The sequence below is a fragment of the Chenopodium album genome, chromosome 5, assembly GCF_948465745.1.
Source record: "Chenopodium album chromosome 5, dcCheAlbu1.1, whole genome shotgun sequence".
Taxonomy (NCBI): domain Eukaryota; kingdom Viridiplantae; phylum Streptophyta; class Magnoliopsida; order Caryophyllales; family Amaranthaceae; genus Chenopodium; species Chenopodium album.
Genome location: NC_137838.1, coordinates 73,046,574 through 73,065,361, shown reverse-complemented (window position 1 = coordinate 73,065,361; position 18,788 = coordinate 73,046,574). Strand labels below are relative to the sequence as shown.

The 18,788-nt window shown below is 35.8% G+C and overlaps 1 protein-coding gene across 1 annotated transcript; it reads right to left on the bottom strand.

The window, feature by feature from the left end:
- Positions 1-2,748: 2,748 nt before the first annotated feature.
- LOC145632254 (uncharacterized) lies at positions 2,749-18,722 on the bottom strand. Its single transcript, XM_081684578.1, has 18 exons — positions 18,140-18,722; positions 17,198-17,741; positions 16,652-16,876; positions 11,369-11,460; positions 9,932-10,142; positions 8,565-8,746; positions 8,219-8,458; positions 6,340-6,521; positions 6,082-6,175; positions 5,947-6,003; positions 5,722-5,856; positions 5,164-5,232; positions 4,936-5,049; positions 4,229-4,390; positions 4,008-4,136; positions 3,818-3,919; positions 3,655-3,734; positions 2,749-3,555 (listed from the first exon to the last, which is right to left on the bottom strand). Exons 1-18 carry the CDS (start codon positions 18,659-18,661, stop codon positions 3,279-3,281), a joined length of 3,417 nt encoding a protein of 1,138 aa, XP_081540704.1. The 5' UTR covers positions 18,662-18,722; the 3' UTR covers positions 2,749-3,278.
- Positions 18,723-18,788: the final 66 nt, after the last annotated feature.

Here is an 18,788-nt window from a genome sequence, read left to right as displayed (position 1 = left end):
GTTTACTATTTTTTTTTTTTTTTTTTTTTTTTCCTTTTCTTTTGACATATTTTGGTGTAAGACTACAAGTGGATTGGATAAAGTCTATGTCCCATGAGTCCATAAATTCCAGGTAGGGATGTCAATTGGGGCGGGTTAAATAGGAGACCTACCTCATCTTCATCTTAGGGGTGGTTCGATTGGATATGTAGTAGAGATGGGCATACAAATTATACCCGTCATGAGTGATGGGTCAAATATAAATTTTACATTAAACCTGCCGTGTACCCACTCATCTTTGCTGTCCGACCCTCTTCTCATACACCCAATTTGATCACTATAGTTAGGGGATTATAGTCATATTAATGAATGTATGGTAGTGGAACATATGTACAAATATTGTTGTTAACATAGATAGCATGTGGTACTATATTAATTTTTTTAGTTGAAAAATGTAGCAATTAGTAGGTTTGGAGCAAGTATGGATAACTAAGGACCTGTTCTAATTTACTGAACTGAACAGAACTCAACTGAATATTTTATAAGAGAAGGAAATTAGGAACTGAACTGAACTAAAAATAAGATGAAGAGAACAGGACCTAAATAGGTGGTGGAGTGGGGATGCTTTTAACTTGTACCAATTCGGGTGGAGATGGAATGATGGATGTAAGTATTCTACGTACCCATGGGTGCTGGGATGGGTTTGGAATGGGTATGGATAACCAAATGGGTGGTGGGGCAAGTATGGATTTTAACTTGTACCAGTTGGAGCACAAATGGATGTAAGCATTACAAAGATACAGTGAAAAAAAATAATTGGATCCATGTGATATGGCAGAGATAGATAAAGTTGTTAACTAAAAAAGAAAAATATCCATCCAAAAGGCTTTTGGAGGTGAGTTAGAGTTTGTATTGTCAATACTTGGTTAGGATAGTTTCACGGATTACACATAAACTTAGTCTATGTGTAGCCTCACATAGACAACCAACAATATTGCGAATTTGCGACACATCAACACTATCAAAAATGGATATAAAGTGACTTGAGTGGGAGTATTAAGCGATAGCGATAAAATTTGTGTGTGAGTCCTGCCTAAGGTGAGACGAGCAGGAAACGCGTTGTTGATGAAATTATCGTGTCATTTTCATTTAGTAAAGTAATTTAGAAACCATTTGTATGGTAATGGAAAACGACGGAGAAGAACTTTATTGAATTGAAGCCAAAATTAAACCTCTTAAAGTACTATTATGTACAATTCTTAATTCAGCCATTAATGTAATGCAATTCTTATAACATCTTTTTTCAGATTTATAACATTTTGTGATATTGATGTCCATACTGATACCGCAACTAAGAATTTGATGTGAATTTTGTTTAAAAAACATTCAATTTTTTATACTAAAGGAATTCAAATAATACTAAAATAATCATTTTTTTATACTAAAACAATACAAAAGATGAATTACAAATTATTTTCGAAACAATTTCAATTCTACAACGATACACCTGGTCTTCGTCGTGTATTTCGCTCGCTCACTCGTCGTAGTTTGCCTTTGATTTCACCCTTTATTGTTTCCGACCATGATCGTATGGACCACATCACTCTCTGATTACATCGACCATCGACCCTTCTTTTCCTCTCTACCATCTTACCCACCTTAAAGCCACTGTCGTCACCCCTCACCTTAAAGTCACCGGTAGTCACTCCTCCATGGTGTCTTCTCGCAAATCCTCCAACATCATTCACCGCCATAATACAATTAAATTCAAATTTTTTTTCGTTTGCAAAATTTTGAAACTGAAATTTCTAAACTATTCATGTGGAACCAAGTGGGTCAACTTCTCCTAGCCAATAGAAAGCCCTGTCTATGTGGGGTATACATAGACTATGTCTATGTGTACTCTTTTTGTTGGTGCAATCAAATCCTTGATTGATGAGTTAGAATTCTACTAAATATTCTTTGATATCTTTGACCATGCATCTTTCCTTTCTTAGCTCTTTTTCTTATTTTGTGCAACAAGTCAAGTCAAATTTTATATTCTTTAATTGATTCTTTGCCTCTTCCAAATCTATGGGCTACTTAGAATCTTATCCCAACACCAAGATCATGAGAAAGCGACTTAACGCTTTGACATCCATAAAATCAAATCATCACCAAGGAAACAATAACAGCCAATAGTTAGAATGGCTTTCAAGTCATCGCATGATAAATGCAAACCATGATAAATAATACACAACCACATCGCATGATCTGCTTCATTGCATTGAAATGAGGCTCCATAGTGCATAATAATTTGCAAATTAGACGAACATAAAAGTGAGACATTGTAAAACACCTAAATACAGTATAAGTAAGATACAAGAGGGTATGTATCAACATTAAGGGCTTGTTCACATTTACTGAATTGAGCTGAATTGAACTGAACTGATTAGAGCTGAACTGATTAGAGTTGAAACGAATATTTTATGAGATAGGGAAATTAGGAGCTGAACTGAACTGAACTGATTGAAGCTGAACTGAACTGAACTGAATTGAAATTAAGTAAATGTGAACAGACCCTAAGATTGAACCATACAAATGCATGCACGCCTTAAAATTTATTACTATTTTTACTAAAGAGAATCACATAAGAAGAGTTGTGAGTGATAACAATTCCTGAGACATAACTCAACGCCACAAATCGGACATAGGAAACATAATTTATGATACGAATCTGTTGTTCATCAGACAAAGTGATTAGAGCAAATGAATAATACCATCAACGTATAGAATCACAATAAGCTATATATTAATGCCATGGTAAACGATAGTTAAAATAGAATTGGATATTTACATATACTCTTATTATTAAACATAAAACACGCCAAGCAAAACTTATAAGCCTCATAAATCACAGTTTATTGTTCTTCCTGTGCAGCTCCTAATAGTTAATAATCCAACGGGAAGTATCAAGACTATCTACACCATTAAAGTTTCAAAGCTGCAGCTAGTGCATAACGAAGAATATCGATTTCATTTAAAGAGGTTCAAACCTTTCTCAGTCAAAATTTTACAAGCCAACTACTCCATATATTGAAGCTGTGCTTAACAGTTTCAGAAGCTATCCAAACAACCCTCCCCTGTAAGGTGGATTGTTTTCTGATCAACAATCTTAACACTTGCGAGATGAACTTGATTAACGAGTCACCCTGTTTTACAAGGGCAGGTGTGTACTCAACTGAAGCCGTGTATTTACTGTTCCATTTCGCTTATGTTTGGTCAGCTATAATTTCAAAACTTTGCCAACACCTGCATGACTATGACTTTCGGCCAAATCTTCCCGTATGGCCATTTGTTGGTCCATGTTTCTTTCGAATACTGCCAGAGGCTCGATCGAATCTCTGTCCTTTTTGATTTTGACCTGTTTTAGAATTATTATGCTTAAATTGATTGGTCTTTCTATCAGCTCCCACATCAGCTCTCCTAGTGCCTCCGGGAGACTGAAAATCTTGCATATGTTTCCTCCTATTGTTCCTCTGCAATTTTGAATCACTTCCATTGTCATTTGCCTCGTTATATGACCTCTTCTTTGACCTGAAGGATGAAGAAGCAGCAAATGATAAGGGTCTTTAATATATATATAGCATTAAAGATGAAAATAGAAATTTTTTTAAACAAGCTACGAATCCAAACCCATTTTTCTGATTATTTGATAGTTGTGGCTTAGCATCAGCTGAATCAGCTTCCTTGGAGTTTGTGTTCCCATGACGATTCTGAATTTATCAACATGAAAACATGAAGACGGCAATACTTACCATTAACGCAGATGCAAAAATAAGAGATCATGCATTCATACCTGAGAAACTTTCCTAACGAATGACTGGTATCTTTCAGGAGTCACAGACTTAATTGTAGGAAAGCCACACTTTCGTATTATGATCTCTAGTATCACAGTAACCTAGTAATCATAAAAAGGAAGAATATCATATGAAATTGTGCATTCACATCAAGAAGCAAATTATAGGTCATGTTCAACGAATAGTTACTTTTGATCTGAAATGATGTCTTGAGATAGATGACCATGGAAGAACTCCATCGACAATAGCTGGTAAAAAATTATGCAAGTCTTTTGCTTCTAGAGATGAAACCAATACTTTGATAAAGCCTAAAACAGCCTGCACGGGTAACAGCCAAGAATCATCATCCAAGATAATAGGCAATGGGCTATGGGGTACCAGATAACCAAAACACTTTCCAGGGTACTAACCTTGATAGTTTCCACAGCTTTAGTCTGTAGCAAAGATACAACAGAGGAAACTACATGTGGAATTTTCACACAGAGCTCTGGTTCTTTAAATACAAACATAGACAATGCAGCAATAGCTGCACTTGTAACATGAGGTGATGGGCCAGAGAGATACCCCATAACCTGGTCATTTTGCAATAACAATATATTAGTCATCGCCGAAGTACACTAGAAACATATACATGAAATAACACTGGAGAGCAATCCAAGTGAACAAAGGATATCAAATCAAACAGAAATTTACAAGCCACAATCCTGTTCAAAGTAGTACAGCCTACTAGCCTAGCATTATGGAAAATAGAATACTTCTATTAGTACTTGTATAGTTCTTTTTGTTCTACCCACTTTCCATATTCATTGTTTTTTTGCTATATTACTTTCCCCCTTTTTTTTTTGGGAAGAGTTTTTTTTCCTTATCCTACCCTCTCAGAGCTCACTTTCTGGGACCCATTTATATCAACAATAAGATACCTTAATTTTTATCTCATCCAAAAAGTAGCATTAACCCAGATGGGTGATCCTGCCTCTCTCTTCTCCTTGGTATTTAGTGTTATAGTAAATGGGTAGAACATTAAGAAACAGAGAGAGTATGTCAGCTTTGAGGTATCAGGTCTGACATATATGGGGGGTAGGGAAAAAATGCTCTTATAAGTTAAAAATGTTCCTACCATAGTAATCAGTTTGTAGTACGGACCATCAGGATCTGCGGCAGATGAATCTACTAAGCAAGAACTTATCCTGAGCAAAAAGTCATAAGCTATTTTCCTGGCCTCTTCTCTGGACTGAGGACAATAGGACACAAAATAAGAATTATTTACACAACAATGCTACCAAGCGAAAGGATGTAGAGAAAATTAGAAGAGCACATTCAGATTAATTCTGAGATTAGCACTTACATCTTTTAGAGCAAGTATAATCTCATTTAATATTTGAAAAGGTTGTGTGTTCTCCACATCAGAATTGCTCTGCAGAATTGAATACCTCATTGTCAGTATCATTTCAATGTCAGTTTAATCCATACAGATGCTCAAAGCTATCAAAATGAAATAACCCTCCATGCACTGCGGATTTCATATTACAGACATTAAAAACAAGCAGGACCCCCCAGATAAATCCACATTAAAGATTTCTGATAAGCTATTAAACACTAGTAATGCCACAGTTTGCACTAACAGTGAACCACGATACACAAACAGTACAGAACTGCCTCTGCAGCACATAAATAGCACAAGACTCTAAAAAAACAACACACACACACACTAGAATAGACTAATGCAGATAAAAATAAAATAAATAAAATAAAAAAATAAATAAAATAAAATAAAAAATAAAAAAACCTAAACTAAACTTCCTCCGACTCCACTCCACACTCAACATAATAGTATTAATCAAACAAGCATGTCAATTTTCCAGCAATGTAATGTATATAGAGGGGAAAAAAACAGAAATTACACCTTTAAAGCATGGACCAACAATAAGTGAAAACAACGTAGGCGATTGCTGAAAGAAGCAATATCAGCAGGAGACTTCAAGCCAATTATAAGATCAACTAGCTCGTCCATTTTCGAAGAGCAGAACCAAGGGTGTTCCTGAACCAGATAAAAACGTGTAGTAAATGAGTACAACCATGTCAAATTTTCAGAGCTTACTTTGTCAAAATTATAAATATAAGCACCAACCTCTAGAATACAGCTCAAAGTATAATAAGCTTCAGCAATACATTTGTCATCACCAAACTAAGTCACAGGAGCACATATGTCAGCTCTATACATACAAGTTGGACAAGACAACTATGTGAAGATAACAAGACAAACCTGCAGCGCATGCTTTGTCAATCTAAAGATCAGACCGACAAGATCCTCATCAGCTCCCTCCACAATGGATGAAGCTAGATCCAGTATCAAAGGCCTACACAAATTTGAAATATATTGACATACATCATGAGAGTGAACTGGGCACATTATCACAGCACCAAACTTTAGAGTTTAGACTGAAACTACTTTTAAATAAATGTCAGTAAAAATATTCAAGTTTCTTTTCAAAATCATAAGGCAACAACAGAGATCCCATACCACTGTGAATTATCATCTACAGAGCTTGAATCCGATGGCACATCACTAAGTGATAAATTTGATGGATCAGAATCTTCAGACACAGAAACAGTCTTCACCACTGGGAATCTCTCCAGAGACGAAGTAAAAATTTTCTTGGTGGAAGAAGAATCACAAATTGAGGCCAAGCAACTGATAGCTTTCTGGGCAAATTTAAAACCAGTGGGTATGAGAAATTAGTAACCATAAAATGCATAATATAATATATATCGGTTTTCTATGACACCAATAAAGTCATGTAAGCTTTTGTATGAAGATTTAATAAATGATTTAAGACAGTTGGCAAAACCTTTTTCACAACATCCTTATATATTACTCCCTCCGTTTTTAAATACTTGCTCCACTTTCCTAATTCGTTTCTCTTACCTAGTGCCTAGTGAACCCAACATAAATCATATTTATTAATTTCATATTCTCTCTCCTCCAATTCTCTCAACCACTTTTGCTTTTTACAATTTTTTATTCTTCCCCCTACCCCACTACCTCCATATTTTATTACTTTATCCAATTTCTCCTAAAACTCCACGCATGGAGAAATGGAGCAAGTATTTAAAAACGGAGGGAGTAGATTTAAGAATAAAAGCCTGATCATCTCATAGCATGTATATTTTGGCAGTGTATTTCAGAAACCATTAACTATTTTGTAAACAATTGACTCAACAAGTCACCAACGTAATAACCCCCCTCCCTTTTGGCTTCAGCACCGTTTAATGCCCCTTATGAGAAATTTACATCTCTCGCATTCGTCAACAATGTGTCCCAAACCAGCCATAATCAAAACCTCATACATGTAAACATGAGATAAAGAGACAATGACCCTGTTTGGCAATTGGCTGTTGGTTGTCGGCTGTTTTAGTTGGCTGGTTTGACTGGCTGTTTAGATTGGCTTTTGAGTTGGCTGTTTGACTAGAGTTGTAGTGTTTGGTAAATTGGTTGTTGGGTGCTAGCTGTTGTTAAACAATATCAACACTAATGAACTAATATAATACTTTAATATTAATTAAAATAATAAATTATTGGTAATAATAATTGTAAATTAATTATTAATTATTTACAATAAGTTTACAATAATTTATAATAATTAGTTATAATTCAAATTAATTATTGGTTATTAATTAACAATAATTGTATATAAGTTATAAATTGATAATTATCAATAGTAATATACTATAAATTACTAATATTACTCCATTTTAATACTAATTATTAAAAACTAATTATTGAATAATAATAATAATTAATTATTAATTATTAAATACTAATTATTAATTATTAAATACTAATTATTAATTGTTAATTATTAATTGTTAATTATTAATTGTTAATTATTAATTATTAATTGTTAATTATTAATTATTAATTATTAATTATCAATTATTAATTTATTTATTAATTATTAAATATTAAATATTAATTATTAATTATCTAATTATTAATTATGAATTATTAAATACTAATTATTAATTATTAAATACTAATTATTATTATTAATTATTAATTACTAATTATCATATATTATGACTAATTATTATTAATCAAAAGTTAATTATGTCAACAAGCCAAAAGCCATTAGCCAAAAGCTGCTCCAACTAGCTTTTGGTTTTTAGCTTAAAAGCCAGCTTTTCAGCCAGTTAAAAAAGCCACTAACCAAACATTTTTTTTGGCTGTTTGACCAACTTGAAGAAGCCAAAAGCCAGCTGAAAAACTGATTTCCAAACACCCCCAATACTTTATACTAGAGAAAAATTTGCAAGAAAGACGTGAATAGATAAACACACATATATAATAATGAACCATCATCACATTAAACATGGTGACAAGCTAATAATCTATAAGATACCTTCAGAGATGTACGCTTTGCGGGTTTTGAATCAAGAAAAACAGTCATCAGAGCCAGAAGCAGTTCACAAGAATACAACGCCAAAGCCTTAATGTTTTTTATAGCAGTTTTCTTGGAATAAAAGAGTGATTTTCTTTTCTCCATTAGATAATCTTCCAATGAAAAGTCAGGTGCGTGCTTTACGGGTTCAACAATAGCAGCATCAAATTTAGGAAAGCACTTGTTTTGTCTAACAAGCTCCTACACAAAGAAGATTATCAAAAGGTTACACAAAGATGTGACTATTGACAAAACAAGAAAGAAGAAATCAAAATAGGCCATATTTAAACATTTGAAATGTAAGAACCTGCAAGGCGTCAGCAATATCTTCACGCATGGATGCATTTTTCTTTAGCTGGACAAGCATCAATTTCGCAAAAGATTGAAAACTCTTGCTGACATCAGTAGGATGGCGACAAAATGCAGGTAAAAGACCCCATAAACCATGGCCAAGAGCCTGCAGATCTTGTCCTATTTCTGACTTTTTAACTGGAAAAGGCACCAATCTTAAGTTATGGTATTGGTAACTGGTTCACCATGTAATTTACAGAAAGCAAAACAGCTCTAACTAGCAACAGTTCCATAAACTAAAAATTTAATAAAAGACGTAAAGAAAACTGAATACTTCCTAGTACTATATATTGATATCTAATCCTGACCCCTAATTACCTATAAACCAATTCCAAAACAATATCCTGAAAAGAAAAATGACATGGGCATTAAAGCTCAAGGAAAGAGAAACAAAGAAAAGGATTTTTTTATAAAAAAAAAATTTCCGTTGAAGGAAACCGTAGCAGTGTCACTCTTGCTTTGCACAATTTCGATTTGGTGTCCTAAAATGTACAAATAGTTTAACTTTAATGACCAAATAATCTCTTTGAAATTGCGGTTGAAAGATGATGTATCATGTCTTGAAAATCAATGTCAGCAAATTAGAAATTAATCATAATACAGTTCAGCTCCTAATTTCCTTCTCTCATAAAATATTCAATTCAGTTCAGTTTAGCTCAATTCAGCTCAGCTCAGTAAATCAGAACAGGCCCTTAGTATAGCAACATTTCTTAAATTGCGTATCTATAGTAAGTGAGTAGAACAAAAAAGAACGGAGGTAGTTTATAAGAATGGTAAAAGTTAAACATTGTTAAACATGAAAGTAAGAATGTAGAAAAAATATACCAATTGCCATTAAGTTTAAAAAATTCTCATTCTAAAGTATAAAAAAAAATTAGAAACCTTAGAATATTTAATTTATTATAATTCTGAAAATAATCTCTTACAATGGGTGAACTGCAAAATTTAAATAAATTAATAAATCTTTTAAAAGCTAAAGTGTGTTGATGTTTCTGAAGTAAAAAATTTATACAAATATTCAAGAAAGGGTACTTTTATTAATTAATTATTTTTTTGGAATTTCTTTCCAATTTTAAAACCAGCAGAATATGTCTGGCTTCAGCAAATTCAAGAGAAGATGCCTCTACATGAACAGCCAAAACTGAGTATTAATAAAATGCAGGGTCTTTCACATGGGTTTTTGCGATTTGCAAAAGGCAAGAAAACATTCCATCACTAGCAATCAGAGCACCTTTTCTCCCTCCAATATTCTCATAGAATTGACAGGACAATAGAGCAAAATTATTTTAGAGGAATGACAGTGTTACCCAGGCCACAATTTACCTTTGCGGGAAGCCTTATGGAGTGACTGAGCGATGGGCACAATATTCTCCGTGAAATATCCAAGGGATGCCCCACATGTATACTTTTTTAAAATGGGCAACATCCACATGTTTGCATATGTTAATTTATCCACATTAAAAGAAATTGGTACAAGGCTCAGAATATTTTCAGCTCCCATAGCAACTACAGCACAGCCAAAACAGATTTGTAACTGCAAAAGAAAACCAATCCCTTTCATTAGCTACTAGACTTGAAAAATAAAATGAAGCAACGGAGTGCAAAAGGGCTAAGAGCCAGGCATTATCTATAACACTACCATACAATTTTGTTAAAATAAGTGCACTACAGAAGCTTAAGGATGTGATAAGCATGAACAAATATCACATTGAGGCATGAAAGCATGACCGTGAGATGTATTAGAAACATTTCACTATGAATGGATCCAGGACGACCAAGTGCAAAAGTGAAAAGAATTAAAATTAAAGAAGATAATATATTTGATTTCAGTATATTAAAGAGCGTAAATCCAAACAAATTTGACAATTGGTCAGACTTGTGAAATTAAAGCTCAGTCGTTTCTTTACATAACAGCCTTTCTGTACAGATTTTGGAATTGTCGTTCTGCAAAACCCTGGTAAGTATGTCATCCATTACGTGACTCCTTGCATTAGAACCTTTTTTTCTGGCTACATCAGTCCATTTGTCGAAAAAGGCCATAAGTTTTTGGCTTGTTATCCTTCCTCTATTACTGAAAATTTGCATCACTTCCCTTTTACAATCTCCAATGCACTCTTTATAGAAGGTTCCCATTTCTAAACTAAAAATGCCTCTAAAACATAGACATGCCCGTTTAGTAAGCGATAAGAAAAGGTGGTTATGGGAATGCATTTGTAGGTAATTTTGTAAAAAAAATCTTATGTCATTCCCATGGTAACGCTATTCCACCTTAAAGTATCTCTATTCTTCATAAATTTGCATTTTTATCCATCACCACTTGGCAAGTGGTATAAAGAGTTAATAGAAATTTATGAAGCAAAACACAGGTTTGGCCGTTTGGGGATAGAGTTGCATTACCAGACATTAAGATGACACTTTTCTTTCAAAATTATATTATAAATTATTCCCATAACTACCATTTAGCACAACCATACACAGCTTTAAAGATATAAATCATAGAATAAGAACTTGTCGAGTCAATGGTGACCTGCATATTATCAGCAATAGCAGAATATAGAGATGAGAAATGATGAATAACAATAACTGGTCTTTCAAAAAGTAAAAGGCCAAACATACTCAGTATTAAAAGATACCCATTGAAATCGATACAGACAAACAGACAGAGAAGAGAAGCACGCTCAAACATCTATACACATGCAGACACCACAACATGAGCATAGACACACTTGCAAGCGCACAGACACTGACAAAGATTCTTACATGATCTGCGTTCTGCTTGCTGCCATCAACATGTGTATAGATCTCTGTCAACTTAAGGATAATACTCTTCATATGTGAGAATGAATTGCGACCTAAATTTGAAAAGGAAAATTATGGCTCGTCAGATATGTAAAAGTAAAGGTGAGAAATAGACACATGAATTAGGCATATATAAGTATGCATGATCCACAAAAAAAAATCATCAATCATCAGTTATTCAGTAAGCTCTCTTGTATTGCTTTGCATATTTACAGAGATGAAGTTTGACATTCTTATTAAAACAAAGAGAAGTGACAAAAATTAATACACCCAATCAAGAAGATGCTGCATCAGATTAATAATAGAAACAATGACACTGTCTTTCCCAACAAATGAAAGATAACATTGGAGATGTGACTAAAAAGATAAAACAGATACATGCCTTCTGCCTAGAAGGCTAGAATGGATATGAGAACAGGAATGGAAACTTAAACCGGACTGAACAAACGTCAATTTTCAAATAATGAGAAAATGTAAATTAAAATACCAAAAAGTCATATAGACTGTCTGTGCTTTAATTTTCCATGTGACATATTATAGAATTCAGTACTCAACATACTACAACAGGATCCCTAGTCAAGGCTATCAAGTACCTCTGTCTATCTCCCCTCTCTCACTTATTGAGGGCACTGGCCTTCTATCAAATAACATATTGATCAGACAACTAGAAGTATACAGCCAGCAGAGAGCAATTTTGTATGAATCCAAAAACAGGGAATTGGAAATCTGGGGAGAAAAATGTGGCCAGGAGGTCTCAGCAATGAAGGGAGATAGACTCTCAAATCCAGATAATTGAGGACGATGGCTTGAGAGGAGAGAGAAGGGAATGATTCAGACCAGTTCACAATCAAGCAAACACACACAACAAAATTTGGGGAAGAAAATCTGATTGTTTGATTCATGTTCAAGCCAAAAGGTTTCGTTTTAGCCCACAACCCTCCTATGGTAACTTTAGGTTACCGGTCTATAATATTCACACAAATTTGACTGCCTAATACAATGCTAACTTCCCTTTTTTTATTTACATCACACATCCGTAAGATGATTCTAGTGGCTGCTTCATTTGTCTTTTTGTGCAGCTATCATTTGCTCATTCCCTGCTGCCAGGTCATTGATGTTTCCCTTGGGTGAGGACTGTTGTTTTGGTTGCTCTAAATTTGCTGCAAGAAGACCGTTGCCATCCTAAGTGCCTGCCTTCTTTTGAGGAATATCTGCAAACTTTCTAAGGTCGAGTCCCCATCCAGTGAAACGAGTACTCCGGCCACCTGAAACTGCAAAATATGAGTTTGCCCATTCATGACAATCGAACCTAACACCTCGAGCCACTGAACCCATAAAATCACATCTGCATTTGATCACCACTGAACCCATAAAATCACATCTGCATTTGATCACAGGTGCATTTGATCACACAACCTCGTGAAAATTTAACTCAAACCCCCCTACACACTCCTCTACCCTCAATCATCTGTCCATTCCTCAATGACACTTCAAACTCCCAAAGTCAATGACGGAAAGTTTTAACTCTTCCACTCTCTTTGTCAAGATGAAATTGTGTGTAGCTCTAAGATCCACCATCACCACCACCACCACCTACCCCATTTGATCAATGGTGCCCCTCAACAACATGGTGTGAGAATTTGAAAGCCCGAACACCGAACACAAGGATACCTCGGTCGGCATTCCAACCTCTTCCATCACCACTTCCTCCTCCTTCTACTCGGGAGTCGCCGAACCCTTCTTCTTCTTCATCTCCAATTAGAAGCACACTAAGTTCCTTCTTCCAACACCAATGCCCTATTCCCCATCCCTCATTATAGGTGAGCATTGGTCGAGTTCCCCAATCGTTAACACTATCAATTCGGGTAACTGATAACCAATAACACAAAGAATAGATTTATGAACTATGCCGATAAGTTTGAGTATCCGAATCTTCGGATCAGGTATCGAATATCCGATATGATATCCAATATTAAAAATTTACACTTTACAATTTAGTTTTTTTGATATCATTCAACACTAATTAACAACAAAACAACAATACCATATGATCTTGACCAAATTACTAGTAATATTACTAATCATTAAAGTTATTAAGTGATTACGCACAAAAGTAAGTGTTAAGATCTTGGATAAATACATTTAAGTAGGGAAAAAAAATTGCTTATTAGATTGGATTGAGTAATCTTTACCACTAAAATGATACCCGATAACAAATTATCAAATCAAATACGATCAAGTAAAATTCGAATCGGTTACGAATATGGGTTTTAGAGTTTCGGTTTTTCAAGTACTTTTGCTTACCCCTTGTCACATCTAAAGCAGAGTCCTTTTTCTATTTTTTCTTAAAGCTCCTTCTCTGTTAACCTCTTACTTCAGCCTCTTAGTTTCGCACGGTGTTTGAAAAAGCGCACCTAAGGCGCTCTGGCGCTAGAGGTCATGCGATTTTTAAGGTCTAGGCGAGGCGACTTCAATGAGGCGCACCTAAGGCGCGCCTAGGCGCACTAAGGCACGAGGCGCACAAGAGCTTTTTCCAGAATTTTTTTATTTCTTATTATATGGGCCTCACTTCAATGAGGCGCACCAGAGACAGCGCCTTAGGCACAAGGTACTCCAAAACGCCTTGGTGCGCCTTAAGCCTTTTTATACATTGGGTCGCCAAATTCCCTTGAGGAAGAAGATATATTGCAAGTTAGGTTGGTTTACAGATCCTTGTGATTCAACCCTTTTGTCTCCCCTTTACTAGGCCCTGAACTATTGGACTTGTAAAATAGATGAGGATCCAGCATACGTCTTGTTAGGTTGAATAAAGGAACCCGATTTCATAGACCGAAACCAAGAAATTTTTTTTTTTTTTTTTTTTTTTTAATGTTACTATCCGATTTCCTCCACTCTAGTGACCTAACATGGCATGCTAAACATAAAAAGCTTGATTTTAGCCTTAGATGTCAACATTTAGTCCATTTATAAAGTGGGCCAACATAAAGATTTCCGGAATAAACTTCCAACGCTATTTAGCCACTTTCACAGCTAACCAATGTTCGTGCAGTTAGAGCGCCCGTCTCTTCATATTTCCCCACCCAATCACAGGGCGCCGATGAAACCATATCAAGGCAACCCCCTCTAAGGAAACTACCGTTGATTGGAGTTCCTCAACCTCCCATAACCAATAAAAAAGTTAAATTATTGTTGGCTATGGAGAATCCACCCATGAGGTTCACGTCAAATAGTGGAGTTTCGATCTTCTATACTTTCGATTAGTGCCTCCCCCACCATCGTAACTGCCTTTGGCCTACTCTTTTATAACTTCCTTTTCTTCATTATCAAGATTTCCGACCACCCCAATTCCAAAGTTTGGCGCAGGTCACCGCACATTTGGATCTTTCAACGCCTTATCTCCTCTCGAAACTTCTCCATCTGCCCTCTCTCCAAATTTGCTTTAGTTTCCTAACCCTATCAAAATCGGTCAATTCGCCCCTTAAGGAGAGTGACGATATCCTACACGTCCTTCTAGTTCTTCTCGTTACTCGCTTCTAGGGCCGTAAAGAGCTCCTCAGCGAGAGCCTTCCGCCACGACGTTGGAAACTACCATGCTCACCGATTCCTCCTAAGTACTAAGTTTCTCTTCCAAAGAAGCTATTTTTTACTCTACTCCGGTAAACCGCTCTTCTAGAGCATTGAGCCTATACGTGGTTGTATTTACCATGACCAACGTGCTCTGATACCACTTGTAATGGATTCAAAGTTCACAATTAAGCAAACACACACAAGCAAATTTGGGAAAGAAAGATTATTCATTTATTAATATTCAAGCAAAAAGGTTTCTTACAAACAGTGGGTTTAGCCCACAACTATCCTAGGGTAACTTTAGGTCACAAGTCTATAATATTCACTCAAATTGATTGCCTAATACAATGTTATCTTCCTTTTTTATATTTACATCACACATCCCTAAGATGATTCTAGCGGCTGCTTCATTTGTCTTTTCGTGCTGCTGTCATTTCCTCATTCCCTGCTGCCAGGTCATTGATGTTTCCCTTAAGTGAGGTCAGTTGTTTTGGCTACTCCAAATCTGCTGCAAGAAGACAATTGCCATTTGCCTTAGTGCCTCCCTTGTTCCTTGAATAAGTGAGGACCACTTCAGGGATACCTCGGTCCATTGCAAAACATTTCAGTGAGATATCAAAATGTGGGCATTTTCCATGTAGCATAGCGTGTCTCAAGAAAAGTGATACCTTAACGACTCCGTCCTAATTTTCAGAATGGAAAGTATCAATGATTTTTCTAAAGCGCACCAAGGTGTCCAGCATGAACCTAAAAACAACGTTATTCAAGATACTTAGTACGGAGTACAAAGTAAAATTTAACCAACGCCAACTCGATAAGAACTAAAATTACATTCTAATTTCAACTGGAAAGTGATGAAATCTAGAAGATTGATATCATTTTAAATTTCCAGTTTTCAAATTATTTTAAAATTGAAAAATTGATTCCAGTTTAAGTTGTGTTCTTCAAAACTACTTCATACAAAACAGCTATTTTTTTACCATTGGCTTACAATCCACTACGTATTGACTGATTTTATTTTTTCTTCAGACAGCTTGCTTCAATCAACCATAACTGCCAACCTAAAGTAATCTACAGATGACACACTAGACATCTGTAAGCCTATAAACCCAGATATTAAAGGAGTCAACACTCAACAGAAGAAAGTTAAACTTCTTTCAAACTGCTTTCTCTCTCTTCTTCTATCCCATTTGTTTTCTTTTGCATACCAATAAAAATAAGCTTCAACACGACACCATCCTAAACACATACATCAACACAAAATCGGCATTGTAGACCAGAGCTTTATCTCCATCAATTAAATTACGGGAGTTCCAAAATAAGTGAAACAGTTAGCCAAGAGCTTTATAGAAGTAGCAGAAGAGAGAATTTCACAAGAGGCACAGTGGAGACAAAAGCAAGGAAGAAAATGAAAAACCAAGAGAACGCATATTCCACAGCTCACACAGATAGTGATGGCATTGAATCTCATTCAACAATACAAATGTAACACAACAGATCTACAGAGATTCAAAAATTTTAACTTTATAAGGATCAAGCAAGATGAGACATCATCTAACATTCAAATAATTAAAAAGGAGCACAGTTGAAATTGGAGTTCAAAATAGTTGAAGAACAAAACATGGAATGAATTCAGCACCAAACCACCATAGAGCAATAGATTTTGAATCTGCTTACCAAGTTTGAGGAAAAGAAAAGATAGAACGGCTATTGTATGTTCATTGGGAATCCCATCAAAAGAATCCACCAATTTCATGAAGGTTGAGCAAATTGATGCAATTGCTTTTGATTCCTCTACATTAGCTAGTTGGAAATTAATGTCATCAGACAATTGATCATCAATCAATTTTCTCAAAATACTCGAAGACTTTGAAGCAATATCATCCTCACGTGTAAGAAGCCCTGCCAGTCGAAGTAGAAAAGAAAAGGAACAAAGAGCAGTTAATCATACCTCTAACACTTGAAGTTTCATCAAAATTTGCAAATAGGAAAAGTAAGATCAAGAACAGTAGAAGCTTTCTGGTTAGTGCATGTGATAAAATTGTACAAGGATGATAGCTGAACAAACTTTAATAATGTGGGAGAATACTGAGTAAAAAAACAACTCCCAAACAAAGATCAAGACACTGCTGCTTTTTGCTTGAGAAGATTACTTAAAATCATTTATGCAGGCGTAAACCTAAGAATATTGTCAGAATATATCAAAAAGGTCAGCAGGGCAACCTGCAATGGCATTAACTCCAACAGGAAGACTCTTATTCCATTTGCCAGTGTCTCGTGCATGAAGTTTGTCAAGAGTAATCTTCAGTAAGTTTGCTGCAGAAATGATGCTGTCATTGGATTTCATTTCTGAAGATACATATGTCGAAAGGGCATCAATTACATCCCCAGCTGATTGCGTACTAATTCCAACTTCAACTTTTTCTAAGAATACTTCAATAGCATTAAGAACAGGCCTTGAAAACGTAGAAGAGCGTGAATCAAGAAGCTCGATTAATTTCAAAATGATTTTCTCACTACTTTCACCACAAAGATATGGTATAGCAACCCTCACAATGTTCAACGCATGCACGATGTCCAACTGCTCAGCTTCACATTGTTTCTCACTTCCAGGTCCATCTACACTTTGTATCACGCCCAACTTGATCGCAATAGACATAAAACTTTCCAACAAAGACATAACTAATTCACTCGCTTTTTTCTTTGCAGTCTCAGACTGAAAAGATTTAAGAGCATTCTCTAAGTACACTAGAGCACATTTTCTAACCTGCAAAAGAAGCAAACAATGCCATTAGGACTTAGCACCAACAAAATTTCCAAATTTCTTGTCACTCAAACATAAAATTTTCTCCTACATATTCCTCTACTATCAGCTCATAATACCCCAACTGCCTCAAAGTACCTTACAACACCTCTATATACGACAGAAAAGACGGTAATTGTAATTACTCCCTGAATCATTTCAATCTCCTCAAAATGCTATAACGATGTAGAATATTTCAATTAAATCCATAACCAAACTACACTCAATAGTCAACAGCAATGTTTAAAAAGCAATAATCCACCTGTATACAATCTCATAAACATATAAATGATTTCAACATATCAATGCAAGCGTAAAAGTCAAAACGTTGCGATAATTAAAAACCCGAAACTGGGAATTACCTTCGGGCGCTTATCAGTGCACCAATTAAGCAAAGTTTGGAAGGGCAATTCAACAGAACTCCAATCCTCAAAATCACAAAACCCTAACAAAACCCCTAAACACTTAACAACACACCTAGCACTAGAAGCAGACCCAACAATCAATTCTCTCTCCTCACTCCCCAATACCGTAACCAAAATCATCGCCGCCTCCGCCGCCTTCTCGGAAGAAATGGAACCTTCTGGAACAAGCGAGAGAACAATGGAGAGGAAGGTGGCGAGAGCAGAGGCAGAAGCGGCGTCGTTTAGAGGTCTGGAGAGTTCGTTAATGGCGGCGGCGAAGTAGGAGAGAGGAGAGAGAGGGAGAGATTCTTCGAGAAGGAGGGATTTGACGGCGGCGGCGGTGGCGATGAGGTGGCGGTGTTGTGGGGCGGAGGAAGAGGAGTAGCGTTGCATGAGTTGTGATGAAATGTCGACCGTTGGGTCGAATCCGGTAGAGTCCATTAGGGTTTCGGGTTCGCCGGTGGTGGGAGTTTGCTTCATGGTGGGAAGTGGGAGAAAGAGAGGCGAATTGAAGAGGGTTAATGTTTTGGTGGGAAAAAATGGTTATATGGGGTTACTTCGTCAAGGACTCAGGGTCTCACCGGCTCATAAACTTAAGGGGTGTTTG

Excerpts from the sequence above, each read along its gene's own strand:
- LOC145632254 (XM_081684578.1), bottom strand. The coding sequence starts at position 18,661 with ATGAAGCAAACTCCCACCACCGGCGAACCCGAAACCCTAATGGACTCT. Across the intron at positions 17,742-18,139 it reads GCACTGATAAGCGCCCGAAG|GTTAGAAAATGTGCTCTAGT; the intron begins GTAATTCCCAGT and ends CTTCTTTTGCAG. Across the intron at positions 6,176-6,339 it reads GTAGATGATAATTCACAGTG|GCCTTTGATACTGGATCTAG; the intron begins GTATGGGATCTC and ends AAATTTGTGTAG.